This window comes from Hylaeus volcanicus, chromosome 5 (genome assembly GCF_026283585.1).
Source record: "Hylaeus volcanicus isolate JK05 chromosome 5, UHH_iyHylVolc1.0_haploid, whole genome shotgun sequence".
In the NCBI taxonomy this organism is placed as follows: Eukaryota; Metazoa; Arthropoda; class Insecta; order Hymenoptera; family Colletidae; genus Hylaeus; species Hylaeus volcanicus.
Genome location: NC_071980.1, coordinates 10,897,116 through 10,919,217, shown reverse-complemented (window position 1 = coordinate 10,919,217; position 22,102 = coordinate 10,897,116). Strand labels below are relative to the sequence as shown.

The 22,102-nt window shown below is 42.9% G+C and overlaps 3 protein-coding genes and 3 long non-coding RNA genes across 16 annotated transcripts; 4 read left to right on the top strand and 2 right to left on the bottom strand.

Moving 5' to 3' along the window:
* Positions 1–123: 123 nt before the first annotated feature.
* Positions 124–3,754, top strand: LOC128876713 (uncharacterized). 2 transcript variants are annotated; one of them, XR_008457105.1, is made up of 5 exons: positions 124–258; positions 335–458; positions 542–619; positions 1,105–1,667; positions 3,625–3,754. It is a non-coding gene; the product is annotated as an uncharacterized LOC128876713 (long non-coding RNA). The 2 variants fall into 2 exon arrangements; XR_008457104.1 differs by lacking the exon at positions 3,625–3,754 and having other exon boundaries at positions 1,105–2,364.
* On the bottom strand, positions 2,508–16,621 carry LOC128876703 (protein IWS1 homolog). 3 transcript variants are annotated; one of them, XM_054123268.1, is made up of 12 exons: positions 15,516–15,775; positions 14,371–14,481; positions 12,842–12,993; positions 11,481–11,547; positions 10,798–11,048; positions 10,082–10,394; positions 6,112–6,619; positions 5,489–5,782; positions 4,906–4,964; positions 3,753–3,925; positions 2,907–3,069; positions 2,508–2,818 (listed from the first exon to the last, which is right to left on the bottom strand). In XM_054123268.1, exons 2-12 carry the CDS (start codon positions 14,467–14,469, stop codon positions 2,762–2,764), a joined length of 2,136 nt encoding a protein of 711 aa, XP_053979243.1. In that variant the 5' UTR covers positions 14,470–14,481; positions 15,516–15,775; the 3' UTR covers positions 2,508–2,761. The 3 variants fall into 3 exon arrangements, 2 of the variants coding, with proteins under 2 accessions (XP_053979243.1, XP_053979242.1); XR_008457088.1 differs by lacking the exons at positions 2,508–2,818; positions 4,906–4,964 and having other exon boundaries at positions 2,928–3,069; positions 15,516–16,003; XM_054123267.1 differs by lacking the exons at positions 2,508–2,818; positions 2,907–3,069; positions 3,753–3,925; ... (1 more) ...; positions 5,489–5,782; positions 6,112–6,619 and having other exon boundaries at positions 7,252–10,394; positions 15,516–16,621.
* On the top strand, positions 10,314–10,898 carry LOC128876717 (uncharacterized). The gene is made up of 3 exons (XR_008457112.1): positions 10,314–10,426; positions 10,608–10,692; positions 10,780–10,898. It is a non-coding gene; the product is annotated as an uncharacterized LOC128876717 (long non-coding RNA).
* On the top strand, positions 10,903–12,940 carry LOC128876714 (uncharacterized). 2 transcript variants are annotated; one of them, XR_008457107.1, is made up of 4 exons: positions 10,903–11,035; positions 11,473–11,702; positions 12,654–12,733; positions 12,801–12,940. It is a non-coding gene; the product is annotated as an uncharacterized LOC128876714 (long non-coding RNA). The 2 variants fall into 2 exon arrangements; XR_008457106.1 differs by having other exon boundaries at positions 12,654–12,834.
* Positions 13,042–21,908, top strand: LOC128876707 (differentially expressed in FDCP 8 homolog). 6 transcript variants are annotated; one of them, XM_054123278.1, is made up of 10 exons: positions 13,042–13,166; positions 15,340–15,574; positions 19,488–19,600; positions 19,686–19,901; positions 19,974–20,265; positions 20,348–20,518; positions 20,672–20,725; positions 20,835–21,076; positions 21,155–21,390; positions 21,492–21,908. In XM_054123278.1, exons 4-10 carry the CDS (start codon positions 19,698–19,700, stop codon positions 21,736–21,738), a joined length of 1,446 nt encoding a protein of 481 aa, XP_053979253.1. In that variant the 5' UTR covers positions 13,042–13,166; positions 15,340–15,574; positions 19,488–19,600; positions 19,686–19,697; the 3' UTR covers positions 21,739–21,908. The 6 variants fall into 6 exon arrangements, with proteins under 6 accessions (XP_053979253.1, XP_053979255.1, XP_053979252.1 ...); XM_054123280.1 differs by lacking the exon at positions 13,042–13,166 and having other exon boundaries at positions 14,574–15,574; positions 19,677–19,901; XM_054123277.1 differs by lacking the exon at positions 13,042–13,166 and having other exon boundaries at positions 14,577–15,574.
* Positions 16,725–19,595, bottom strand: LOC128876705 (gastrulation defective protein 1 homolog). 2 transcript variants are annotated; one of them, XM_054123270.1, is made up of 2 exons: positions 19,280–19,595; positions 16,725–18,836 (listed from the first exon to the last, which is right to left on the bottom strand). In XM_054123270.1, the coding sequence occupies exon 2, from the start codon at positions 18,821–18,823 to the stop codon at positions 16,841–16,843; it is 1,983 nt and encodes a 660-aa protein (XP_053979245.1). In that variant the 5' UTR covers positions 18,824–18,836; positions 19,280–19,595; the 3' UTR covers positions 16,725–16,840. The 2 variants fall into 2 exon arrangements, with proteins under 2 accessions (XP_053979245.1, XP_053979244.1); XM_054123269.1 differs by lacking the exon at positions 19,280–19,595 and adding an exon at positions 18,973–19,113.
* Positions 21,909–22,102: the final 194 nt, after the last annotated feature.

Sequence of the window (22,102 nt, the reverse complement as noted above, 5' to 3'; positions counted from 1 at the left end):
CGGGAAGGAACGAGAACGCGATCCGGAATCGCCGTGGGAGAGGGGGTTGATGGGAAGCCGTCGTGGCGAGTGGAGGGCAGAGTTCCCAAGCGGAAAAAGGAAGGAAACACCGATCAGGATCTATCTATTTCGGCTGTGGATGCTGCAAGTGACGCTCCTCTGGAGTGGATCGCGCGAATTGGCGGATTCGGATACTTTGAACTCGACCAGCCCTAAGGGGAGGCCACGGGAGAATCTCCAGAGCTGAGACGAATTTAGGTAGCATTTCATTCGAAGCTTAAGATGTTTGAAAAGGTGGCGGTTTATCATTTTAAAACGTTTAATATTTTTGCAGATATTTATTATGGTCTTTGAAGGAAGAATGGCAAATCAGGAAGTCATCGAAGTACAGGAGTGAAGTGTACAAGTGTTTCGAACACCGGGAACCCAAAGGGGAGGCTGCAGGAGAAGCTCCAGAGGTGCAAGGACGATTGTAGTCAACATTTGATTCAAAGTTGGAAGCTTCAGATTTATCATTTTAAAACGTTTAATATTTTTACAGATATTTATTATGGTCATTGAAGAAAAAACGGTGAATCAGGAAGTCACCAAACATATACAGGACAAAACTAAGTAAAAGGTAATTACTATCTTCTATTAGACTCTATCATTCCATCCTCGGACCGCTATAGAATCTCTAGATTTTGAGAAGCCGGGACGAAAGGATCAGAATCGAGAGAAAAAGGGACACGAAGGAAATAAGAGTGAAGCAGCGCGAAGGAGGAGGATAAAGAGGAAGACGCGGTATCGGGATGGCATTCTCGACATTTCTCTCCGTCCTTTTCTTTCCGTCGTTCCCTTTCCTCCTCCGACGGTGCTGATTCTTACCACTCCACCTTCTGTCGTTGCTCCCGGTGTCTCGACCCTGGCGAGAAGCACCTTGCTCGGTGCACCGTCCGCCCATGCAGTTCTCGTCGCCATAATTCATTCGCGATCCCAGTCGGCCCGACGATCGATTGGCTAACGGGCACCGCGAGTCTCTCCCTTTGCGTTACTGGACATCGGTGTGCATCAGCGTCCACTCGACGATAAGATTGATCGGCTGATAACGTCTCTATTTTGCAGATAAAGAAAGCGGTCGTGTGATGTACCTACTGATGGCCTGGAACTACTGGAAGTGGACTGTGCGAATCAGGATTCTAACACGGTTACTGCAAGAACTAACATTAAGGGGTGTAATCTATAAGCGACGCAGTTAAAATTAACGAAACACCCCTAAGTAATTCTTCTAGATGAAAAGAGCCTCGAGTCTCTCCCACTGGCTCCTTGACCGTACGTGAAAACGTTCCCGTGGATCGTGACTGGAAATGACCGAGGTGGGAGGATCCGAAGCTCATCCCGCGACCGGCGAGAGTCGAACGAGCATTTTCGTGGTGTCGAGCGGCGTTGGCTGCATTTTCAGCGCCGGTGGCGGTCACGAGGGCGCGAACTAGTTCGTGAATCATGCCTAGAATGCTTTACATAAATTGCTCGGGACCGACGTCACGTTCTCGGACCCCGAGCACGAGGCGACCACCGCGAGCAGGACGGAGAAAGAACGCTCGTTGGCCGCGAGGCAGAAGTGACTCAGCCTCTCCGCGCGCATGAGGACACCGGGGGCCGCGAAGAGAGTCGGAAACTCCGGAAAGGTGAAAGCATGCGCGCGACTCATCCGTCCGGCTGGTAGATACGTCCTCGGATATCCGATTCCGCGAAAGGATCTTGCGTGGAATCGCGTAGAATCGCTTGCGGTCGTTGCGTCACGACGGAAAGGATTGCGACGTGACCCAGATGAAGCGCTTATCGTCGAGTCCGTGAGGCTCGCGTCAGACCCCCGGGGAAACCCTTCGTGTCTCACAGACACGAGTTCTTGAATTATTTTGGACTGAATGTAACACATCTACTGCGTATTTGCAATTTTAGTATTCTTCGTTATTAAGTAACTTGGGTGGGTGGATGAAACAGAAATGGTTCCATCAATGGTTTGTTAGAATGAATCGGAGTATTAACGCTAAACCCACCGATGTTTCATTTATAACTATTCCTATCTCTGTGATGGGACAGACGACTGGTCTTGATCTTTTCAATTAATATTTGAAATTAAATTGAATAACGCATGGAACAATACGATTCACGTATTGCATATAAGAACCGCATATAAACTGTACACAAAATTGAATAATGTATGAAACAATTGTATATAATTCATATATTGCATATAAGAACTGTATACAAAAGTTTGAAACCTGTAACCGACTGGTCACGGTAGGTTTAGCGTTAAGAATGGGTTGGAATGACTTCACCTTCCACTGGGCTGATGGAAATGTCCGTGCCCCGCGTCGAAAGCGAATATAACCGACCAAATGCGAACAGCTGCGTGCAAGTTTAGTAATCGTTGATAAAAAATTACCGAGCGAATGAACAAAAGGTCTTTGTCGCGTGCGAACGGCGTTGGATCCGAATCGTTGGTACAACGCTGGTACAACGTGTTACGAAAAAGAATCAATCCTTTTTTTTTTATTAACACTTAATCCTCATAACGTTTCTTTTTTTTTTTTTTGACAATGCTTGCAGTTGGAGACATGTATATACGCACACATACTTAATGGTTAACGTTACACTTGTACTTGGACACTCAATCGCAGCGTACGTATTCGTTAAATCATTAGTCGGCTTCGGTTGTCGACGAGTCGCGTATTCTCGCATACGAGGAAAAAGAGATTCTTGTCTCCCTTTCGTCGGCTTAATGACTGACGCTTCGAGTACTCCTGTCGTCCGCGACGCTCAGCGCTGGAGATTTCTGGAACAAATAGGAAGCGAGAAGTGCGTTTGTAATTACCGTAATCTAGTTATTGTTTAATCGAGTTAGGAACGAGTCGAGTACGTACGACCCTCTCGAGGATGTCCTCGGCGGCGTTCACTTTCGCGGGCCTAGCTGGAATTCCTTTCTTCGGCTCCCGGTCCATCTTATGGATCATCTTGTAAACGCTGGAGTTCATCAAGTGATCGTAGTTGGGTAGATTCGTCTTCTCGTACTTCTTGAAGTTCACTCTGCGCCAATCAATTATCGACGATTACCAACGCATACTTTCTTTTCGGATCCTTAATCGCGAGCTTCCGTAACGTGCGAAATAATATTGCAGAATGAGAAAAGCATTTGTTATAAAAATAACGTAAGCCCACTCGCGGTAACAGAACACATATCTTCGGCGCATCTTCGCACGTTCCTTAACATCTGATAAATATATTCCATCTTGAAATAAGAGGCAAATGGACTTGCGTCACTTTCGTAACGAACGGCACAATTTTCGCTTCAGTTTTATTAATAAGGTACATATATGAATTACGAGTGCTGTTTTCTGTTAACTCAGAAAAAAAAAGAATTATTCGAATGATCAGAAAAGTTCGTTAACGAATTATTCGTGCGTAGCGAATTAATATAAAAATTTTAGTAACTTAGTGTTCTATTTGTATACATGTGCGACCGTTGTCGGTTGATTACATCCATTTGTAATATCAGGATTCAGTGGAGGACACAGTTACAATAATTTCTCACGTGTTAATGTTCGTCAGGATTATTTTATTTGGTAAATGTGTTTGTTATAGCGGAACAGGTTAAATCATCCGTTCATCGAGCGTAAGATGAGTCAGACGGAACGCTCGCGTCCGATTTCGAGCACGAGGAATTAACCGAAAGCTGTTTCCGTCGAATCGACAAGAAAAGGTAGCCTCACCCTAGGGCTCTGCCTCGGATAACTTCCGCCTGGGAAGATAGAACCTCGGCGATCATTTCGTCGTTGAAGAAATCATTCGGGCACCTCCATCTGCGCCCGAGAGTCAGTTCGACTTGCTTAGCCTGGGGCCAGAGATCTTGCGATGGTTTCCTCCCTCTTTGCTGGATCTTTTGCTGGAAACATTGCGAGACGTCACTCGTACATCGAAATTCATGGTATCACGAAGGAATCAACGGTAAAATCACCAGGTAACGTGCGTGACACGGATGCTTTCACTTCCAACCGAGGTGGTCACCAAAAGGCGACTGATTTTGTTCAATTAAGAATATCGAAGGGGGACGCACAAGTCGAAAATATACGGGGTCGTTTCATACTCGAGCAGAATTTCGCAGCAACATTTTGGATTCGGTTGAAATGTACGCTACCCATGTGTCGTGGTGTATTGAAATTAACTCCTTTGCACTCGAGGCCTTTCTTCTGGTATCTACCAGCAACTCGAGATGCTTTCTTAGCATTCTATTGCCACGGATGCTAAGATTACAGTCGGTGTAAGAGTTATTGGTACAGCAACTAATTTAAAATAAAATTAATGAGAAGAAAAATAAGAGGTTAACGTTAAAAATAATAAATTTCAATTTACCCAAGTTCTACTCTAAAAGTATGTTGGAATGTTGTTTAATTATTTCTTCCTCTACAATTTGTTTATAAAATAAATATATGAAGTTTTATTTGAAATTGGTTCCTGTACGAATAATTATTACACCGACTGTGTATTGACTTCGAAAATGAGATCTCTAATTTGAGATTTGAGAAACAGGTCACCTTCGAGTTCCAAAGAAATTAAACATAAAGAAAACCTAGCGATGACTGAGAGTCACCTCTCGAGTGCAAAGGGTTAATATAGTGTACGTTATAGTAATCGTAAGTATTGGTTGTTCGATTTGTGCGTGTGGAGGTAGACGAGATAGAATATTCCTAAAAACTGTATCAATTTTCAGCCAAATCCAGAAGGATACTCCATCAAGAGTCCTATTCGATATGGAAGACCCGCGCACGAGTAGTTGGAATTCACGGAGGACATCGATACAATTAACAAGTACATTATCCCAGGGGAACAGGTAACATATACATTCCATTTCACTCTCTGGAATACCTGTAACTCCTGTATAACTTGATCTTTCGGCGCTAGATTCGGGTCTGGTTCGAAACTTCCTACAATACACAAGGCTTCGTTTGCGTTACTGTTACTTGGTAAAACAGCTTCAGTCGAAGAAAATGGTATGACTTTAACACTGGCATTGACGATCATTTTGATTTCACTTATTTGTTAAAGCAGGGCTTCTTAAACTTTTTTCATTCAACCCCATTTATGATTGAGATTTTTTTCGCAACCCAAAAAATATAAAATAAGGATACGTCAGTATTTCGTAATGATTTATTGATTAGGTAACGATATATATACGTATGAGAAAATATAGTTTTAGAATTTGTTTAAAAACATAAAAAAAAAAAAATAGAAAATTAAAAATTGCATTTTCTGCAATAAGATAAACGAAAGAGAATATTAAAAATTTCACATTAAAATCTTGCGACCCATAGTTTAAGAAGCCCTGTATTAAAGTATTACTTTTGTAATAAAAATCTCCTGTAAACCTAACTTAATAACTTTTTCAAGGTCCTGTTACTAAATTCTCTGCAACGCGAATTAGAGATTCGATCGAACAGCGAATATTTACCATGGGAAGGCGCGGGACTCGGCGATTTGAGAACTTTTGTCTCGTAAGAGACCACGAACTTCTTCACCCTGCTTCCCTCCTCGCTCTTCACCGACAACGTTCCATCCAGTTCCTGCGTTTCGGTGTCGTCTTCCTCTTCTTCCACGTGCTCCTCGACTATCCGCGTGTGCTGGCGCTCGTCGTAGTACGCGGTGTACGAGAAATCCTCGGTGAACTCCGTCACGTCCTGATCCTCCGTTTCGTCCATTTCCTCGTTCTCCGACTCTTTCGCCTCCTCGACGGGCTCCTCAGCCTCTGGAATATCGTTTCCGTCAAATATCCTTCGGTCGCAGCCGCGATTCTCGATTTCAAGAAACATAGGTAAATATACAGTCAAAGTATTCCACGAAAAATTAAAAATAGAAAAATACTGCTACCATACATAAATAATACAGAAATTCTTTATCGACTTAGGTCTCGCGGGAAGCAGTCGTTTATTTTGGTCGCGCTGCGAATGAATTCCGGCCGCTTCGTGCAACGTTTGGCAGAGGATCAAGAGCTACGAACGCCGTGAAATTTGAAAATATGCGCGCGGTATACCGATCGAGACCCTCGGGAGAGCAATCTTAGCAAGCGAGCCTGACCTAGGCGTGTTTCGTCGGTGTCGTCGGCGGTGGCGCCGTTCTGTACGCTGTTCTGTACGCTGTTCTGTACGCCGTTCTGTACGCCGCTCAGCTCCATGATCTTCTGCATGTGCTCGGAGACGATCCTCAGGTGGCTCTCGATCTCGCTGGGTAGCTGCTTCAGGGCCAACAGTTGTCTCTGAACGTTCTCCAGCTGCTTTTCCAGGTTGATCTCCGTGCTGACCAGCTCCTTGATCTTCTCTTTGTCGACCTTCGTCGCCAGGTCGGCCATCTCTTTCTCGATCTCGTTCAGAACGCTCTCCCGCGTCGATTGTTCCTTGTCCCCTTCCTCGTCGCGCTCAGCCTCCCTCTCGACGGTCTCCTCGTCGCAGGATGCCGCTTCCTGCTGTCGTTCCTCGCTCTCTGAACCGTCGGGTTTCGTGGACTCTGCCTTCGACTCGGGACGCGACTCGGCCCCGCCTTCTTGGTCAGATCTACAGCCGGGGTCTGGGGTAGCCGACGGCGTCGCCTAAATTCAGACAAACAGCTACAGAATTGGGGGACCCTGGAAGGCGAGCGCGCGGTTGGTCTGGGCGTGCAAGAAGCGGGACTGAAACGCGCACAGAAGCTTCCAGTGATTTCAATTTTAACTCTTTCTTTTTCAGAATGAACTCCCCTCGAGAAAAGGAATGGAAAAGTCCTTTACCATTTTCTAATCCGAAGATTCGTTATCTATATATAAGCAATTAAAGTTTACTTCAACTATGCGCCATTTTGTATCCCAGTCAGCTGATCATGCGGCTACACGTGGTCGCTACGCATGCGTCTGCACGCTTGCAAACTTCGACCGCTTATATCTCGATAACGAAGTCTCCGATCGCGAAACTTTTATGCTCAAAAAATTCCCATGCAAAGGACCTTCTTTTTAATACCAAACAACATAAATGAAGTTTCCAACGATCATGCATTCTGTGCGCGTTTAGGTTGTTCGTTATCGTTACGAGTACTTAACGTTCGTTACTATGAGTTAGTACTCGTGTTCGTTTCCAGAGAACGGACAGGATATGGGATAATCGTCGTTCTGGACAGCTGCGTATCGACAGCTTCGTTCTTTTTTTTTTTCTTGTTTGTTGACATTAAAGGGTTATCGAGACTCTAGCATTGGGTGCATCCAGATACATATGCTTTTTATTTCGAACGTACTATTATTTCTTTTTCTCGACAATCCATGTTTGTGCGTACATTGACAATGAGTGTATATGTAAGATACTATAGATACATGCATCGATCTGCGCGTGCATGATAACGCGAGATTTCGAGAGTTCTACTTTACACTCGTTAGACTAGATGCGAATGAGTTCGACGTGCTAGTGCGATCACTTTCGACTTTTCTTTTTGGTATAAGTATGTACTACGGTTACGTGTACTCGCAGGGCCGTGCGTTACGCGACGTCTCGAAAATGATCCTTCTATTTGCCACGTGAAATGTCAGGATCGTCCAGAACCCCTCAGAGTACACAGCCTTCTATGAGGATTATTAAAAGTACAGACAGGAATTTTGAAACGAATTGTACAAAATTGTAGTAAACAGAATTGTTAACCCTCGATTGCATGAAATTTACTATGATTTTTATTAGTTACAAAAAGAAATCTCACATATGTATACGTCCATGATTTAATATCGATACTCGAAACTAAACGTATACCTGAACCTGCAGGGGTTATTAACCAAGAAGAGCTAAGACCACGTTATGCAATAAAGGGTTAAGACATATATTAGTTCACGAGTAAACACTTCTTGGAGCACGTGACTCTCTGGATAAACAAAACCCAGCCAGTCACGGTCCTCTGAGGGGTAAAAGGAAGATGCTGTTACTTCAGTCAATATATTAGTTAATTATATTCTTCTCGAACGCACAGCCCCATGGACGAGTACCAACAGCCTCTAGCAACGAGAAACATGTTACATGTTACACTGGACAGATGTACAGAACACACACTTTACGAACGACGAACACTGTTTCATTATCATTTTCTTTTCTATACGTTTACAGATGGCCCATGATGATCTAGCGTCTGTTAGGGATGTCCTAGAACATGTGACGTCGTTTTAAATCTAAACAATAATCGTAAGTATTATAATAACACCGATCGTTGTCGACTTATACAGGCACGTCTCGCTTTAAGGCGTTCTAATTTCGTACGCAGTGATAATCGTATTTAATTCTTTTTTTAGCGCCAGTTGAATCTTCTTACCAGGATTGCTACCTTATCGCGGAACGAGCATTTTAAAAGATCCAATACCTAACTCACCTGTATCAGCCTTACAACCCAGTATTAGCAAGACATTCCTGTATTCCATCGTAACTACCAAACGAAGTAACGCATTTTCTACCCTGATCAGCAAGACATTCCTGTATTCCATCGTAACTAGCAAACGAAGTAACGCGTTGTCCAAATCGATTTACTTGTACATGTAGAGGAGAACGATGGAGGTGCAGGGTACGAACGCGTACGCCACCAGTCTCGTGAAATCGACGCCTATGCGATTCGTCAGGCCTTCGTAGAGGACAGTGGGCACGAAGGACAACCTGCGACCCTCGCGATCCCCGTCCTGAACTGCCTTCTTCTCCCCGATCGTTCGATCCGTCGAACCCCTGCTGAACGTCATCGGCAGCCAATCGAAATCGCGAACGAAGTTACGGAAAACGTTCAACAAACTCGGAGAACCAACGGAGACGCTGCCCCTGCACGATCTAGAGATACGCCTGCTACCTCGATGGAACACCTCCGTGGAGATGAAGTCTTTAGAGGAACGAATCAGATCGGGCAAGCCTCCTTCGGCCTCCCTATCGACGCTGGAAGACTTGGAAATACCTTGGAGAACCTGCTCGCGAACGTATCGAACGATGAAGCCCAGCGATTCCAAGTGCTTCTTGGCGACGCGCTCGGCGTAGCGAGTGCGCACGAAGAGCTTCCTCTTCGAGCAGACAACTGGGTGCGAGGGGAAACGCTCGCGAAGATCGAGGAAACCGTTCTGAAGCAAACACTTCTCCATGTAACGACCTCTCATCTTAATCATCGCGGAACTACGTCTTCTACTTGCGCCGCGGACATCCTTGGCCGACGATACGCCTCTGATGTATTCCATCAAACGCGCCACGGTTCGCCAGAGCAGGCGCTGGAAGTAACGACCCTTGAAGTAGAAACGCCTGCGAATCCGCGATTTCTGTTTCGGTTCCCGTTCGAGACACGCGAAAATATCGGAGCGAACGCGGGCTACGATGAAGTGGACGCTCTTGACGAGAACTTTCTCCGCGTAACGCGTACGCCTGAGAGAGACCTCTTTGTCGGAGACCAGAAGGTCGAAAAGCTTGCTCGAGGTAGCGTCGACCGACCCCTCGAGCAAGCCGTCGATCGCACGCCTAATCCAATTATCCTCTCGCTTCAGATACGTCTCGAGGTAACGACCTTTCATCCTGGACTTCGATTTCTCGACGCTACCGCGACGTGGCTGCTCCTCGGGCTGCTCCGTGGCAAGGACCGCAGGTATCACGAGATTCGGAGCGTCGTTCGCCTGGTGAGGCTCCCTGAACGAGGGCCTCACTTTGGACGGTTTCTTGGTGTCGACCTGATCTCTCTTGCCGAAGAGGCATCCGCGGAAGTAGTGAGCCCTCGTGTAGAAACGTTTGAACCTGCGTTTGATAGGCGTTCGACGAGCCACGGCTACGTTCTCTTTTCGTTTAGGCGACTGTAACGGAACGACGTCCGATGGTGGACTAGCCTCGGCGTTTACGTTCAGCGAATAGCGACTCGGATCGATCTCGATTTCTAGACGCGTGGTGAACACCTCTGTACACGCGACGGACGATTCGAGCTGTGCCTGCTGCTGCAAGCACGGATCATCGTCGAACGCGTCCGATGGTACGATCAACGACGAGAAATCGTCCTCCTCGACTGTCGCCAGCGATTCGTTACTGTCCATGTTTACCTCGGGAGTCGGGGGCTCCGGGGTCTTTGCGTCTTCTGGCTTCAGCAGGCCGCTCTCCAGAAGTCTGTCGGTGATGGTCCTTCTTTGCTGCTTCTTTATCACCACTCTGTACTTCTCGCCCTCTGTTTCTTCCTGTTCGTCCGGCTTCTTGCGGGGCGCCGGAATCGGACGCTGGGGCTTCTGCAGGAACACAGAAGTGCGCTTCAGTTGCTCCACCAACGGAGGAGGTTCTGTCGCGAGGTTCTGGAGCTCCTCTATCACCTTCGATTGTTTCAGGGTCGTGACACGGGGCCTGAGCTTCTTGAAGTTCACCCTGGAAGTCGGATCGTTTCAAATGATTTAAAGGTAACAGTAGATATGACACGTCTTACACATTAATTAGAAAACAAATGTGTATTTTAAATGTGTATTTTAGTTTAGCCTAATGTTTCAGGAAAGGTAACAGTAGATATGACACCTCTTACACATTAATTAGAAAACGAATGTGTATTTTAAATGTGTATTTTAGTTTAGCCTAATGTTTCAGGAAAGAAGAAGTGATGGATCTATGACCCAGAACTCCTTTACCGTTCAAATATCGTTTTGAATTGTGCAAGTGCGTACAACGTTAGGTACGAGACCTTTTACATATCAATTTTAATGGCTCGATAGAATGAGAAATCCTTCACTGTGTATTTTAGTCTATTCTAACATTTCAGGAAAGAAGTGATCTATACCCCAGAACTCCTTTATCGTTCAAGAGCTCCTCTTCCTCGAGGATCAATTGAGCGATCTCGTCGTCTGTGAGATTCTGATTAGGAACGACCTCGCTGTTTGCGTCTTTTGGCTTGTCCGGAAGAGGTTCCACCTCTGGCTTGGCCTCCTCCTCGACTAGTTTTTCCTCGTACACAGTGGTCACCTCGGTCACCTCGGTTACGATCTCCTCCTTTAAGATTGACTCCGGAAAAACCGGTGGTAAGTCTGCAAGCTGACAAAGGGGGTCACATCGCGAACTTCGCAGTCTACGAACTTGAATCTTGATCCGTAATCCCGTTCGTTCAGTGATTTTTTGACGAGTGGTCCAAATATCGTTTAATCTCGAACGATGTATGTATAATTCACCGTTGACTAGCCGAGCCACTGAGGTGACTAAGCCATGGTAACGATTTTGTTCGATTTTCTTTTCTCGTGAAGCGAGTGAATCACTTTCGTGTTGTATCTATTTTAATCTTTTCCTACGTGAATTTTATTTTAAGCCTTGAAAGAGAAATTATAATTATTTATTATACATTAGTTTCTATCGGAATCCGCGAATGAGTCCAAACCAAAGAGTAATAAGTGATAGCTCGAGATAGCAAATATATAATTATGCAATAGAGAGTTAAACGAGATTACTTGTTGGATTGCTCGAGGTACCTACTGGGATCTTGTACGGAACGATGTTCTCCTCGGACAGCGCCTCCAAAGCCTTGAGGGAATCTTCTTCTCTGCGCAACAACCGTGCCGATTAATGGTTCTGGACCGACTTTGTGATCCGCGTCGCGGGTTTCCGCGAGCTCGGAACGAAAACGGTGCTCGTCCGACTCTTTTTAACTCTTTTCACGAAAGGCCAGCGCCTCCGAGCCGGTCCACGCGCGAAAGGGTAATGAGGGATTGGGGGAACAAACCACGACGCTCGGTGTAAATGCCAGCAATAAAATCGCCGACCAATGATAAACAGATTTCATTCTGGGTCACCTATTTATAAGTGTTGCAATTCGTTGCCACACGTATGCCCGTACGCCGGGATATTCTGGCCACCGGCGTATATTATTATAATGTTCGCCAGCGTACAGGGACACCAACGAGGTGTTCCCCTGATTCTGTAAACTATTCCTCATCATCAGAAACGGGCACGATCGATACAGGAATCTAACAGCGATTGGTATACGCGCAGAACGTGTCCCTGTGTTCGTCAACGTGGATGAACGACCCCGAGGGCGATGAATGAATCAGCGTCGCGTATTAGAAATAAAATTCTCGTGTGTCGAAAGTAGTTCAAGTTAAGCTTCGCGGTCCAAGCGGATCGGGACGATGCAACAACGTGTCGTTGACATTGCGATCATTTTCACGGTTAACTTGCGCGATCCACTTCCGACGAAAGCTTTCATCTGTGGCCCGCACGTCCAACGGAAACGTGCCACAACCAAAAACTTGCGAGTTAAAACTTGTCGCGCGAATTAAAAAGAAGTAACGGAGACGAATACGTTACGATTCTTCCTGAAATTTCGCTTTTGGGTATTAAGCACGATTTAGGGAACACAGAATGAATATTTAAAGAATGTGGAACGAAAAAGTAAGACGAGATTAAAAGAAGAAAGGTTTGAGTATAGAATAACTACAGATGAAAAACTGAGAGTTTAACTTTTGCTTTATTAGAGAAAATTGAGAAGAAGGGCTAGCTATTGTTATCCATGAATTTATTCTGGTGAATCTCTAATCGGCACTTGTGCGAATATAAAACATATACAAGTTTCATTGAAATCCGTTCAGCCCTTTAGACACGATCCTGTTAACAAACATACACACGTACTCAACAAGTATATTCTTCCAGGTCGTGTAACTGTCTTGAAACAAAAGTATGAACCAATTAACATCGCTTGTACGAAGTGGGAAAGGTCCAAGAGGAGGCAGGTACGTTCTGCACGATCTCGTGACGGATGACAAAAATCGATGATTAAACAGGTGACTGTCTAACCAGGTAATTTCTTCGCTTATCTCAGTCGAACGACGCTAACTTACCTCAGGACACCCAGAACGAAATTATTCCCCGCTCTCATTAGTTCTTCGTGTGCCTGACCGTGGGTCAGGCTGCTGATGGGCTGATCGTTTAATCTCACCACGACGTCGCCGACCTTCAAGCCCATGCATTCCGCCAGGCTGTCCTCTGTTACCTGGGAAACATTTTTCATCAAAGCGACCTTCCCTTTTCTGTGAAATTCGACGTTTGTTTATATAGCGACGTCAAACTAAGGATCAAGAGTCAACAGACGCTATATTATGTTTCAAGTTGAGGAAAGACCGTGTTTAAGGGATTAAAAGACAGCAGAGAGAAAGAAAAGAAAAGGTACAGTGTTATTAAACAGTATCACGTGTCATGCTACATAATGTCAACAATGAATTTTTCTGATAAGTGAAGCTGTTATCAGATGTATGACAATCAGCTGGCAATGGTAACTACCACGGATTCGAACCCTAACCCGTAAAGGATTCCGGTACTTCGTATTATAGAATAACCCATCTAATCAGGTAACACAAGACATCTGTAACCCGAGTAACCCGAGTAACCGATAAAACCCGGTTTTATGCGCGTTATAATAATACAGTAAAAACCATAGTTATTACCATGTTTCTAAACGGTAATCAATTTTATTTCAATATTGTCTGTTTTCTACTCTAGTGTCCATCCGCGAGACGAAGGTCATGCAAGTGCTTACATTTAGTCGTATTTACTACTCGTTTACTGTACTTATGTAGCAGAACGGGAACGTAAACACTTGGCCAGCCCTCTTCTTGCGGACGAATAGTACATGTATTGGCATAAACAGTCACTTGAAGGAATCAAGTTGTCCTATTTTCACCGGACATGTTATGGAAACCCCAACACTAGCAACTGCGACAACCAGGCGAATGATAAACATTCGTCAGTCTTGCCTTAGAACGTGTAGTGAACGTGTGTGTCCTACATTCATTATATGCTCGTACATTTTAAACAATCTAGTTTCATTTGATTTGAATATTGCCTGTAAGTTCACATATCTTTGACTTGTCTGGATGTCTAGGATGTCTTCTTCTACTAGTAACCCACAACGAGCAGGTTAACCCGCTCTTCCTATAATTCAAGAACCGTTTCTTCGTGATTAGTATGGGTTACAGTAACCTTCCCTTCATTAACCGGGTTTGGGTTAGGGTTCAGCAGCGGTGCGAATCCCTGATAACTAACCCTACGTACATTAAACTTCCGTTGATAATATAGGATTTCTTCATAATGTACCGAGCATTCCTACTTTATCGATGTTTTGAAGTATACGCCAGCGCGTATGCAACCATTTGTACTGATTTACATTCGCGCACGCATTCGCAAAGGCGCGAATTAACTTTATCATAGAGTACGGAATCTTAATCGATTTCTCTTAAACGAACCCTTTGAAACTCGATATAATTTAATGACATTTAGTATTAACGACGTCCTAAGTAATTACACTTTAGTTGCGATAACAATTATTGATTCCGAACGATTAAAAGTGCAGTAATGACAAGGATATACGTACTCTGATGACAGTGAGCGGCTGTGGAAAGTCGCTTCCACCCGCCAATCGAAATCCCCATGGTGTGTTGTCGAATTTCGTGAACTTTATGTTGATGGCCATGTCGATCTACATCTGAAAATCGTGCGTTCGCGATCACGTCGAAGTCACCGTGACCTCGACGTTCGAGAGTCAGATCAGTCCCGAAAGGGATTTCCGTGTCGGTTCGATCGATTATGTAACACGAAACAAACAGAATTAGCGAGCTTGAATTTCCTCGAGCCGCATCGCCGATCGCCCTGAGCGCAGCGTTGAGCATCGATCGTCTACATCTTTAATCGATTTCATTGCGATATCTTTGATTATCTACCGTAGTTTAAAATCTAAAATTGAATCTTAATTGTCAATTGTCAACTCGATTACATTTTGCCCAACACTGGTCGAGTGCGCGCGTCACTTGGAACCGCATGCATTTAAATCTGAAAGATTTGGCGCACGATCGTTCGCGCGCTTATGCAGCAGATAGAACATATTCTTTCTGTTTCGGGTCGTGATCCTCCTCTGGAAGCAACAGAGTCGCTAATGACATTGACGTTCGTAGAGTATAGCACGTTAATAGGAACATACAATGGCGAAGTCATCAATAATGTCACTATATATTTCTTTAAAATACACCCTGCGTTACGTAACACCAATTTAACCCTTTGCACTCGAGAAGCGACCCTCGGACGCCACTAGAATCTATGCAGCGACTCGAGTGGCGACTGTGAGGCGACAATCTTTGTCGATGTAAGGAAAGGTAAACTGATTATACGTTACTAAGTTCAATTTATTTAATATTAAAATCTATCGTTTGGACTTGCAAGATCATTCCAGCGAAAGTATCGTTAAGATAGCGCAAAGGGTTAAGCCTGAGGGTTCCGAGGCGAAAGATCTTCCTACGTGTACGTTGATTCATACAATATTAAATTGTTTTTTGTTTTTTTTATTTAGATTTACTTTCCGAAAGACAAGCGAAAAACGAAGAAGAGTAAGAAACAGCGTTGGAACGCGACGGAGGAATTCGTAGTATGTACGCGGAAGTGGCCGCACGCGTCGACCGAAACGAATATAGTCTAGCGGCGGCGAATGAATTTACTTCAACGAATCGCTTCTCCCCGGTTACTTGCCAGTGAGTTTTCGCGCCGGGGGATCGTCGCAGGAACGATGCACCACGATGCACAAAAGGGTAAAAATCGTTATATCACTGGATTACATCGAGCACAATAGCCGGACCGATCGATCACGGAACGAAACGAACCGATCGAGCGAACCGAGCCGGCCAACTCTCGAACACGCACGAAACGGTGTCACGATAAGGTTTGCCAGAAGGCGATCGCAGCCGCCGACTCGTACGCCACAAATACACGGCCTCCTCTCCCCCCAGCATCCCCGTCCCATGCACCCCTTGTTGTCCAATCGGAAAACAGTAGGAGGAAGCAAGCTCGATCTATTTACTGATCGATTTATTTAGATTCGGGTCCTCGATTTCCTCGTCGTCCTACGAGCCGTCGATTCTCTTCGTCGCTGCTCTAACCCTCCCTCGTGGAGTGTGTACACAGAGCAGCGACGGGATCGTGTTCTTGTAAACTCCTGGAACAGGGATACTACCATTCCTTCGCCAGTAATATCTTCAAAGAAAAAGGAAACTCGGACAGAAACTACAATCCATGTTTTGCCTGGTTTACCCTTGCTTTGTACAATTCCATGTACATGTTGGAAATATCGATACATTCTCCTCTGTACATATAAAATCATGTCTTGATTTCATGTTGTCCTGATAAAGAAGTCCTTTAATGCATCATCTTTGAGGTGAATACTGAAACGCATCCCTTCGTTCTCGACAAGCTTCTGGTTTTCGCTAGAATTTTAATTAAACCTTATCGATCCATCGAAGAAATTATCATCGTTAAATATTTTACATTGCATGTCAACAATTTTGTATGCATCCTTTAGTCCAACCCTATTCTAACTGCATTGTTTTTATCCTAAAGTCGATGAAAAGTGGTTGCTACTTTTGGACGACATCGGTGACGCCATCCAGCAGCAATTGTTCGAACATTATCTCTACAACCCCGATCGCTTTGTATCGTAAAATTAAAAATAATTTAGTCTGTTCATCGCTACAGTTGATAATACCATTTCATTGCCCACTATATTAAACAATAGACAATCAATGTATTTTTGAAACGTAAATAGATCGAATATTCATTGGATGAATTATCTACCGAATTAAAATAGCCCATCGAGATATGCAACCAGCTATGCGCGCTCGTCATACATAATTGCATACAAACAGGGGTAATTTTAGCCACTAGGTAATGAAAACATGTATGAAAACCTTCTTTTTAATACAATCATTTATTTAATTCACTAGTATTTATATACATAAAAAAAGTCTCAGTTAAACATTAGATGATAACATAAAGAGTTCGTGTAATATAAAATATGTTCTTCAAGTTTTCTGCTTTTTCGAACTCGGCGCTCCCTCCTGTTCGTCCGTTTGAAAAATTGTCTGAGGTTGAGTCTTTTTATACGCTGGAGCAATCCAGTACGGATTTTCTTCTGCTACCTTTGCAAATTTCAAAATAGCCTCTCTAGGATCCTGGTCGTCTTCTATTCTCTTGCTTAGCCCCAAGTTCCGTATTACATAAGAACTGAGCGTTCCTCCGGAAGAAGCGACTCTTCCACCTTGTCCAGAAGTAATCGGCAAGTCTGGCCTCCTTGACTTCACTGGATCCAGACGATCCTTTTCCAGTTGTTTACGAACCGATTTAGGTCTATCCTGCCTGAACAATGGAAGCGCATGCGGCGTTATTATCTGCTGTGTCGACATCACCTCGATGTGCTTCTGTTTAAGATGCGACTTTACAACGCATAATTTTGCTCCTCTCAAGCTCTTCTTCGAATCGTAGTACACTTTGACTATACCATTTCCACAGCCAACAAATATCTGATTCAACTTTGGATGCCATAACGTTTTGATAACGTGCGAATTTGTTACACTTATTTCGTTGACTACATCAAAAGTTTTTGTGTCGTAGAATAAAACTCTACCAGTAGTTTGACCTTTGTTCAACGACTCTCCTGTGATAAGAATCGAGTCGTCCGGATTAAACATGCAATCTGTTGTATCGTAGCGGGAGTATAAATCTTTAGCTTCGAAGATTGGCGACTTAAACGCTCTTAAATCCCAAAGTTTCAACGTATCGTCGCAACTCCTGGTCGCGAGCATTTGTCCGAGATAAGAGAAACTTAAACTTGATATTTCAGCGCCTTGCGAGTGTGCATTTCTCTGTATCAGCGACGGATTGACAAAGTTTTTTCTGTGATCCCACATTTGTATAGAGCCATCGATACAACCACAAGCAACTACGTTACCTTCTCGACTATAACCGCAAGTAGTCGGTATGGTTTTCACTCCATTTTGTGCTCTGCACTTTATTAAATGTTTATGACCACGTGGTCTATATAAAATCCATATTCTACATGTACTGTCTTGCGAACATGTGAGGTATTCCTCCTTTGTAAACGGATGCCAACAGCCGCTATTCAACCCAGCCGTATGACCTTTCGTACGCGCCATATCGGTTATATACTGATCACCTTTGACGGTTTCGCATTTTTCGAAACCATCTCGATCTAAAACCTTCGCTTGCGCGGACCCTGATATGACAAGTATAACATCCCCGGTCATAGAATATTGTAAACATTTGATGGGATGGTTCTCGCAAGGTTGCAAAGTTCTGAAACTTCTCATGGACGAATCCATGCCAGCAAAATCCCAGAAACAAACATCGTAATCGATAGAACCTGAAGCTAATCTTGCCCCAGAAGGATCCGCTGCGATAGCAGTTACCGCCTTTGTTCCGTGAGTCATTGTAACTTCGTGACTGCACGGAATTTTATCTTTTAATTCTGTTTCGTCTGTGTCAGATTCTTCGTCGTCCTCGTCGCTATCGTCATTATTTGTAGACTTTGAAGTTTTTCCTGCATCTTCCGAAGTTTCATGATTGGTAGGTATCGGAGGTCCGATCAAATCTTCGTCGTCGTTATCGGTGTTATCCTGATTACCATTATCGTCGCTGCTTTCAGATTCATCCTCCAAAAGATTGTCTATAACTTCTAAACTCTTTGTCTCTTTTCCAACCGCAGCAGCTTTATTACTATTAATAGTTTTTGTAATGTTTTCCAACATTTCTTGCACATCGAAAGCCTTAGCTTTCTTTCCAAAGCCTGTTATGCCCATAACTTGTTTTAAATTTTGAGTCTCCTCTTCATCTTCCGGTTTGATCTCGTTCATCTTCGTCACATTGGTCTCTGGTAATTTTTTGCCAAACGTACCGAATCCTGAACTAACGGGTTCTGCATTTTGAGGCTGTTCCTGCTTCAGATCTTTACTAATTTTCCCAAAAGTAATGACCTTTTTTGTATTCATGATTGTAGATCACCTGGAATTGTTTCAATATTAAGCAAGGTTAAATAATAAAACTCAGGTTATATGATCTTATTTGTGCATGTCCACCAATTGAACGTTTAAATTGAAAACTCGTTGTGTAATATCTTTTCTTCATAAAGGTTCATTACCTGCTTATGATAAATAATGTAAATAAATAAGTTTCGTATTGAAACTCAAATATGTATTGAGGTTAGGATGTTTCACTCATGCTATCTATATACATCAAAGCATCGATATAGGAATGAATTAATCAATACGATGATTTATTTTCACATTTTTAGATGTATGGAACTATTTCAGAAGCAAAATAAAGTTTACATTAATCTCGATAAGATCTCAATAGTAAACAATCAAATAGAAAATAATCAACGCGCATTTGACATTTGCGTGACAGACATCAGTGATTCTCAAGTTTATCATGGAAGACCTACTTACATATATGTATTTTTTTCTCGAGGACTACGTAAAAGTGGAGTTTGCTACCTTAGTGCATTAAAAGAATTAAAAATTGACTCGAATATCGTAACGTATTCGATGTAAAATATTTGTGGATTTGCATGTATTGATGTAAGCAATTATCTGAGAAGAAAAAAAATGAGTATTACGTTCTTATTTGTATCAAGTATTTTATAATTTTGAACAGGTATCAGTAGTGATGCACATGCAAAACATCAATTTCTAAGAATCATATGTGTATGACAGTTATTGTTTATAAGTTTATCGCGATACCAGACACAGTTCTCTGGACATAACCAAGTAAGTTTGATAATTTTAAGAGTACGACATTTGAGGATATTTATTAAAGGAGTGTAAGGTGATATTTAAACATAAGAAACTTTAGGATCTATGAAAAATGGTTGACATCAAGAATAATGTTAATGATGCACACGATTGCAATTATGAGTCAAGGATGCGAACTGATAGCTGTGGAACAATGACATCAACTCCTTCTTCGTCGTCTGATTATATGACAGGGGAAGCAGATGATAGTTCAGATAGCAAAGGTCATACACCATTTAGTTTAAAATCAGTGGAAACTACACTTTCATTGTCTAAGGTACTGAACACTTTTTTAAATATCTTTTGCATAATTCTCTCCTATATATATATTTGACGTGTTATGTTTCAGACAACATGTGCAGAGGATCTTAAAGAAATGGTAGAAAAATGTAAGCAAATGGTATTGGAAAGCGCGGAATGTTCAGATGAACGAAAATGGCTTGTTAGACGCTTAATTGAATTACGTTTGAGGTTGCAAGAGTTGCGAGAAACTTCAGAAAAAAATTTAATTGAAACACAAGTAATTTTAGGGCATCACTTGGTACCACAAAAATATTATATAACCACTTCTAGACCTGTGTATTGCGACCATTGTAGTGGAGCTATTTGGACTATGCTTCAGTCGTGGTATATGTGCAGTGGTAAGATTTTTTTTTGTTATTAATTTTGTGCTTGTTTGGAGTATGTATGACACAATATTACATTTGAAGTATATTTTCATAGATTGCAAATTTTGTTGCCATTGGAAATGTTTAAACAGTATATGCAGAGTGTGCGTCCACGTAGTTGCCAGCGAAGCGGGTGGTTACACTTACACCAAAGATATTTGTCCAGAGCAAGGCTTGTCGAATCAGAGTTATCGGTGTGCTGAATGTAAAGCGCGAATAACGTTCAGTAAGTATGATCAAATTGAAACAAGTCTTTGCGGTGAAATGCCCGTGAATGTTAATATTTGCACATCGTTATGTACTCGTGCTATTTAACAATCAACATAGCTTTTCCATGTGCAAGAGATATCACACGATTAAACTATATTTTTATTACAAGCTCTCTCAAAAGGATTATCTTTATCTTGTTTTGGCACTTCTCTCAAGAATACAGGTAACAACGCGAGAAAAATGAAAATATTGAAAACACGTGTTTCTAAGATTAAAAACTATTTCGATACATTTATGTTCCTTTAATTTCAATGCGTAATTTGGAAATACAGATTCACCGTGGATCGAGCCACGACTTTGCGACTACAGCGGATTATATTACTGTCAAAGATGCCATTGGAACACCGCAATGGTGATTCCTGCAAGAGTAATTAGAAATTGGGACATGGAACCAAAACTCGTATCTCGCGCCGCGGCGCAACTTTTAAGTCTTCTGGAGGACCGTTCCGTTTTACCATTGGAAGAATTAAATCCAAAACTATTCACGTTAATTCCAGATCTATCTTTAGTAAAGGTGAGATACATCGCGTCTTTACGATCGAAAGAATAAAAATTGATTACAAATTACAAATTTTATATTAATCGCAAACAGAGGATGCGGGAAGAAATGCAGATGATGAAACGCTATTTGGTTCTGTGCTCTGAAGCAACCAATCAAGGCCTACCATGGAAAATTGGCATGCGTACTCATATGATCGAGAACTCTGGAAATTATTCCATCAAAGATCTCGTTGACCTCAACAATGGTATTCTTCAGGAAGAAATTCGTGCCGTATACGACACTATGCACTCTCACATAACAGAGCAATGCCAACTGTGCAAAGCGAGGTAAACTTTGAAGTTGATTTTGAACGACTAATAGTTTATTTTCGCCCTTCTTTAACGAGCGTCTCAGAAACGAACTCATTGAATTTCAATTGCCTTTGCAGAGGACACCTGTGCGAAATATGCGGCAACGACGAAATCATTTACCCGTGGAACGCGAGTTCTATAACTTGTCATCAGTGTGGAGCTGTCTATCATCGTGTGTGTTGGACGAAACCAAATCACTGTTGTCCGCGATGCACGAGACTTCAAAAGCGACGCGCGATGCAGGATCAACGTACTACGGACACGGACGACTATACCACGGAAAACGGACTGACCACGAGTGAATCCCTGAGCGACGAAACATAAACACTATGTATCTTTTCTATCATGAACATTTCCCGGATCTCTCAGAACTTTATACCCTTCATGCTTTCTCCTTAAACATATTACTAACTGTAATTACAGAGTTGCGAGTGTGATGTAAGCACAATGCGTTGTGCGACCTTTTGTAAAATAAAGCTTACCAGTAATTCATACTTCAGCGTATGATTTGGCATCATGTGACACTTCGAAGACAGAAACGCGGCAAACATACTTCGTAATATTGTCAACTGTCAACAATGAAACGCAGGTACTCAATTGCACCTAATTAATTTTATGACAGTAGCGCTTTCGTCTGCAATTCACTTGCATTTTCCGGAAATAATTCCGTTAATATTGTTCAATGGAT

What these genes read in the sequence shown, in the direction of transcription:
- LOC128876703 (XM_054123267.1), bottom strand. Translation starts at nt 14,469, where the DNA reads ATGGCCATCAACATAAAGTTCACGAAATTCGACAACACACCATGGGGA. An exon ending in AGCCGCTCACTGTCATCAGA is followed by an intron (nt 12,994 to 14,370) that starts GTACGTATATCC and finishes AATGTTTCCCAG; the next exon opens with GTAACAGAGGACAGCCTGGC. An exon ending in TCGTTCCGTACAAGATCCCA is followed by an intron (nt 11,049 to 11,480) that starts GTAGGTACCTCG and finishes CCCCTTTGTCAG; the next exon opens with CTTGCAGACTTACCACCGGT.
- LOC128876705 (XM_054123270.1), bottom strand. Translation starts at nt 18,823, where the DNA reads ATGAATACAAAAAAGGTCATTACTTTTGGGAAAATTAGTAAAGATCTG.
- LOC128876707 (XM_054123278.1), top strand. Translation starts at nt 19,698, where the DNA reads ATGGTTGACATCAAGAATAATGTTAATGATGCACACGATTGCAATTAT. An exon ending in GTCGTGGTATATGTGCAGTG is followed by an intron (nt 20,266 to 20,347) that starts GTAAGATTTTTT and finishes ATATTTTCATAG; the next exon opens with ATTGCAAATTTTGTTGCCAT. An exon ending in TAAAGCGCGAATAACGTTCA is followed by an intron (nt 20,519 to 20,671) that starts GTAAGTATGATC and finishes TTTTATTACAAG; the next exon opens with CTCTCTCAAAAGGATTATCT.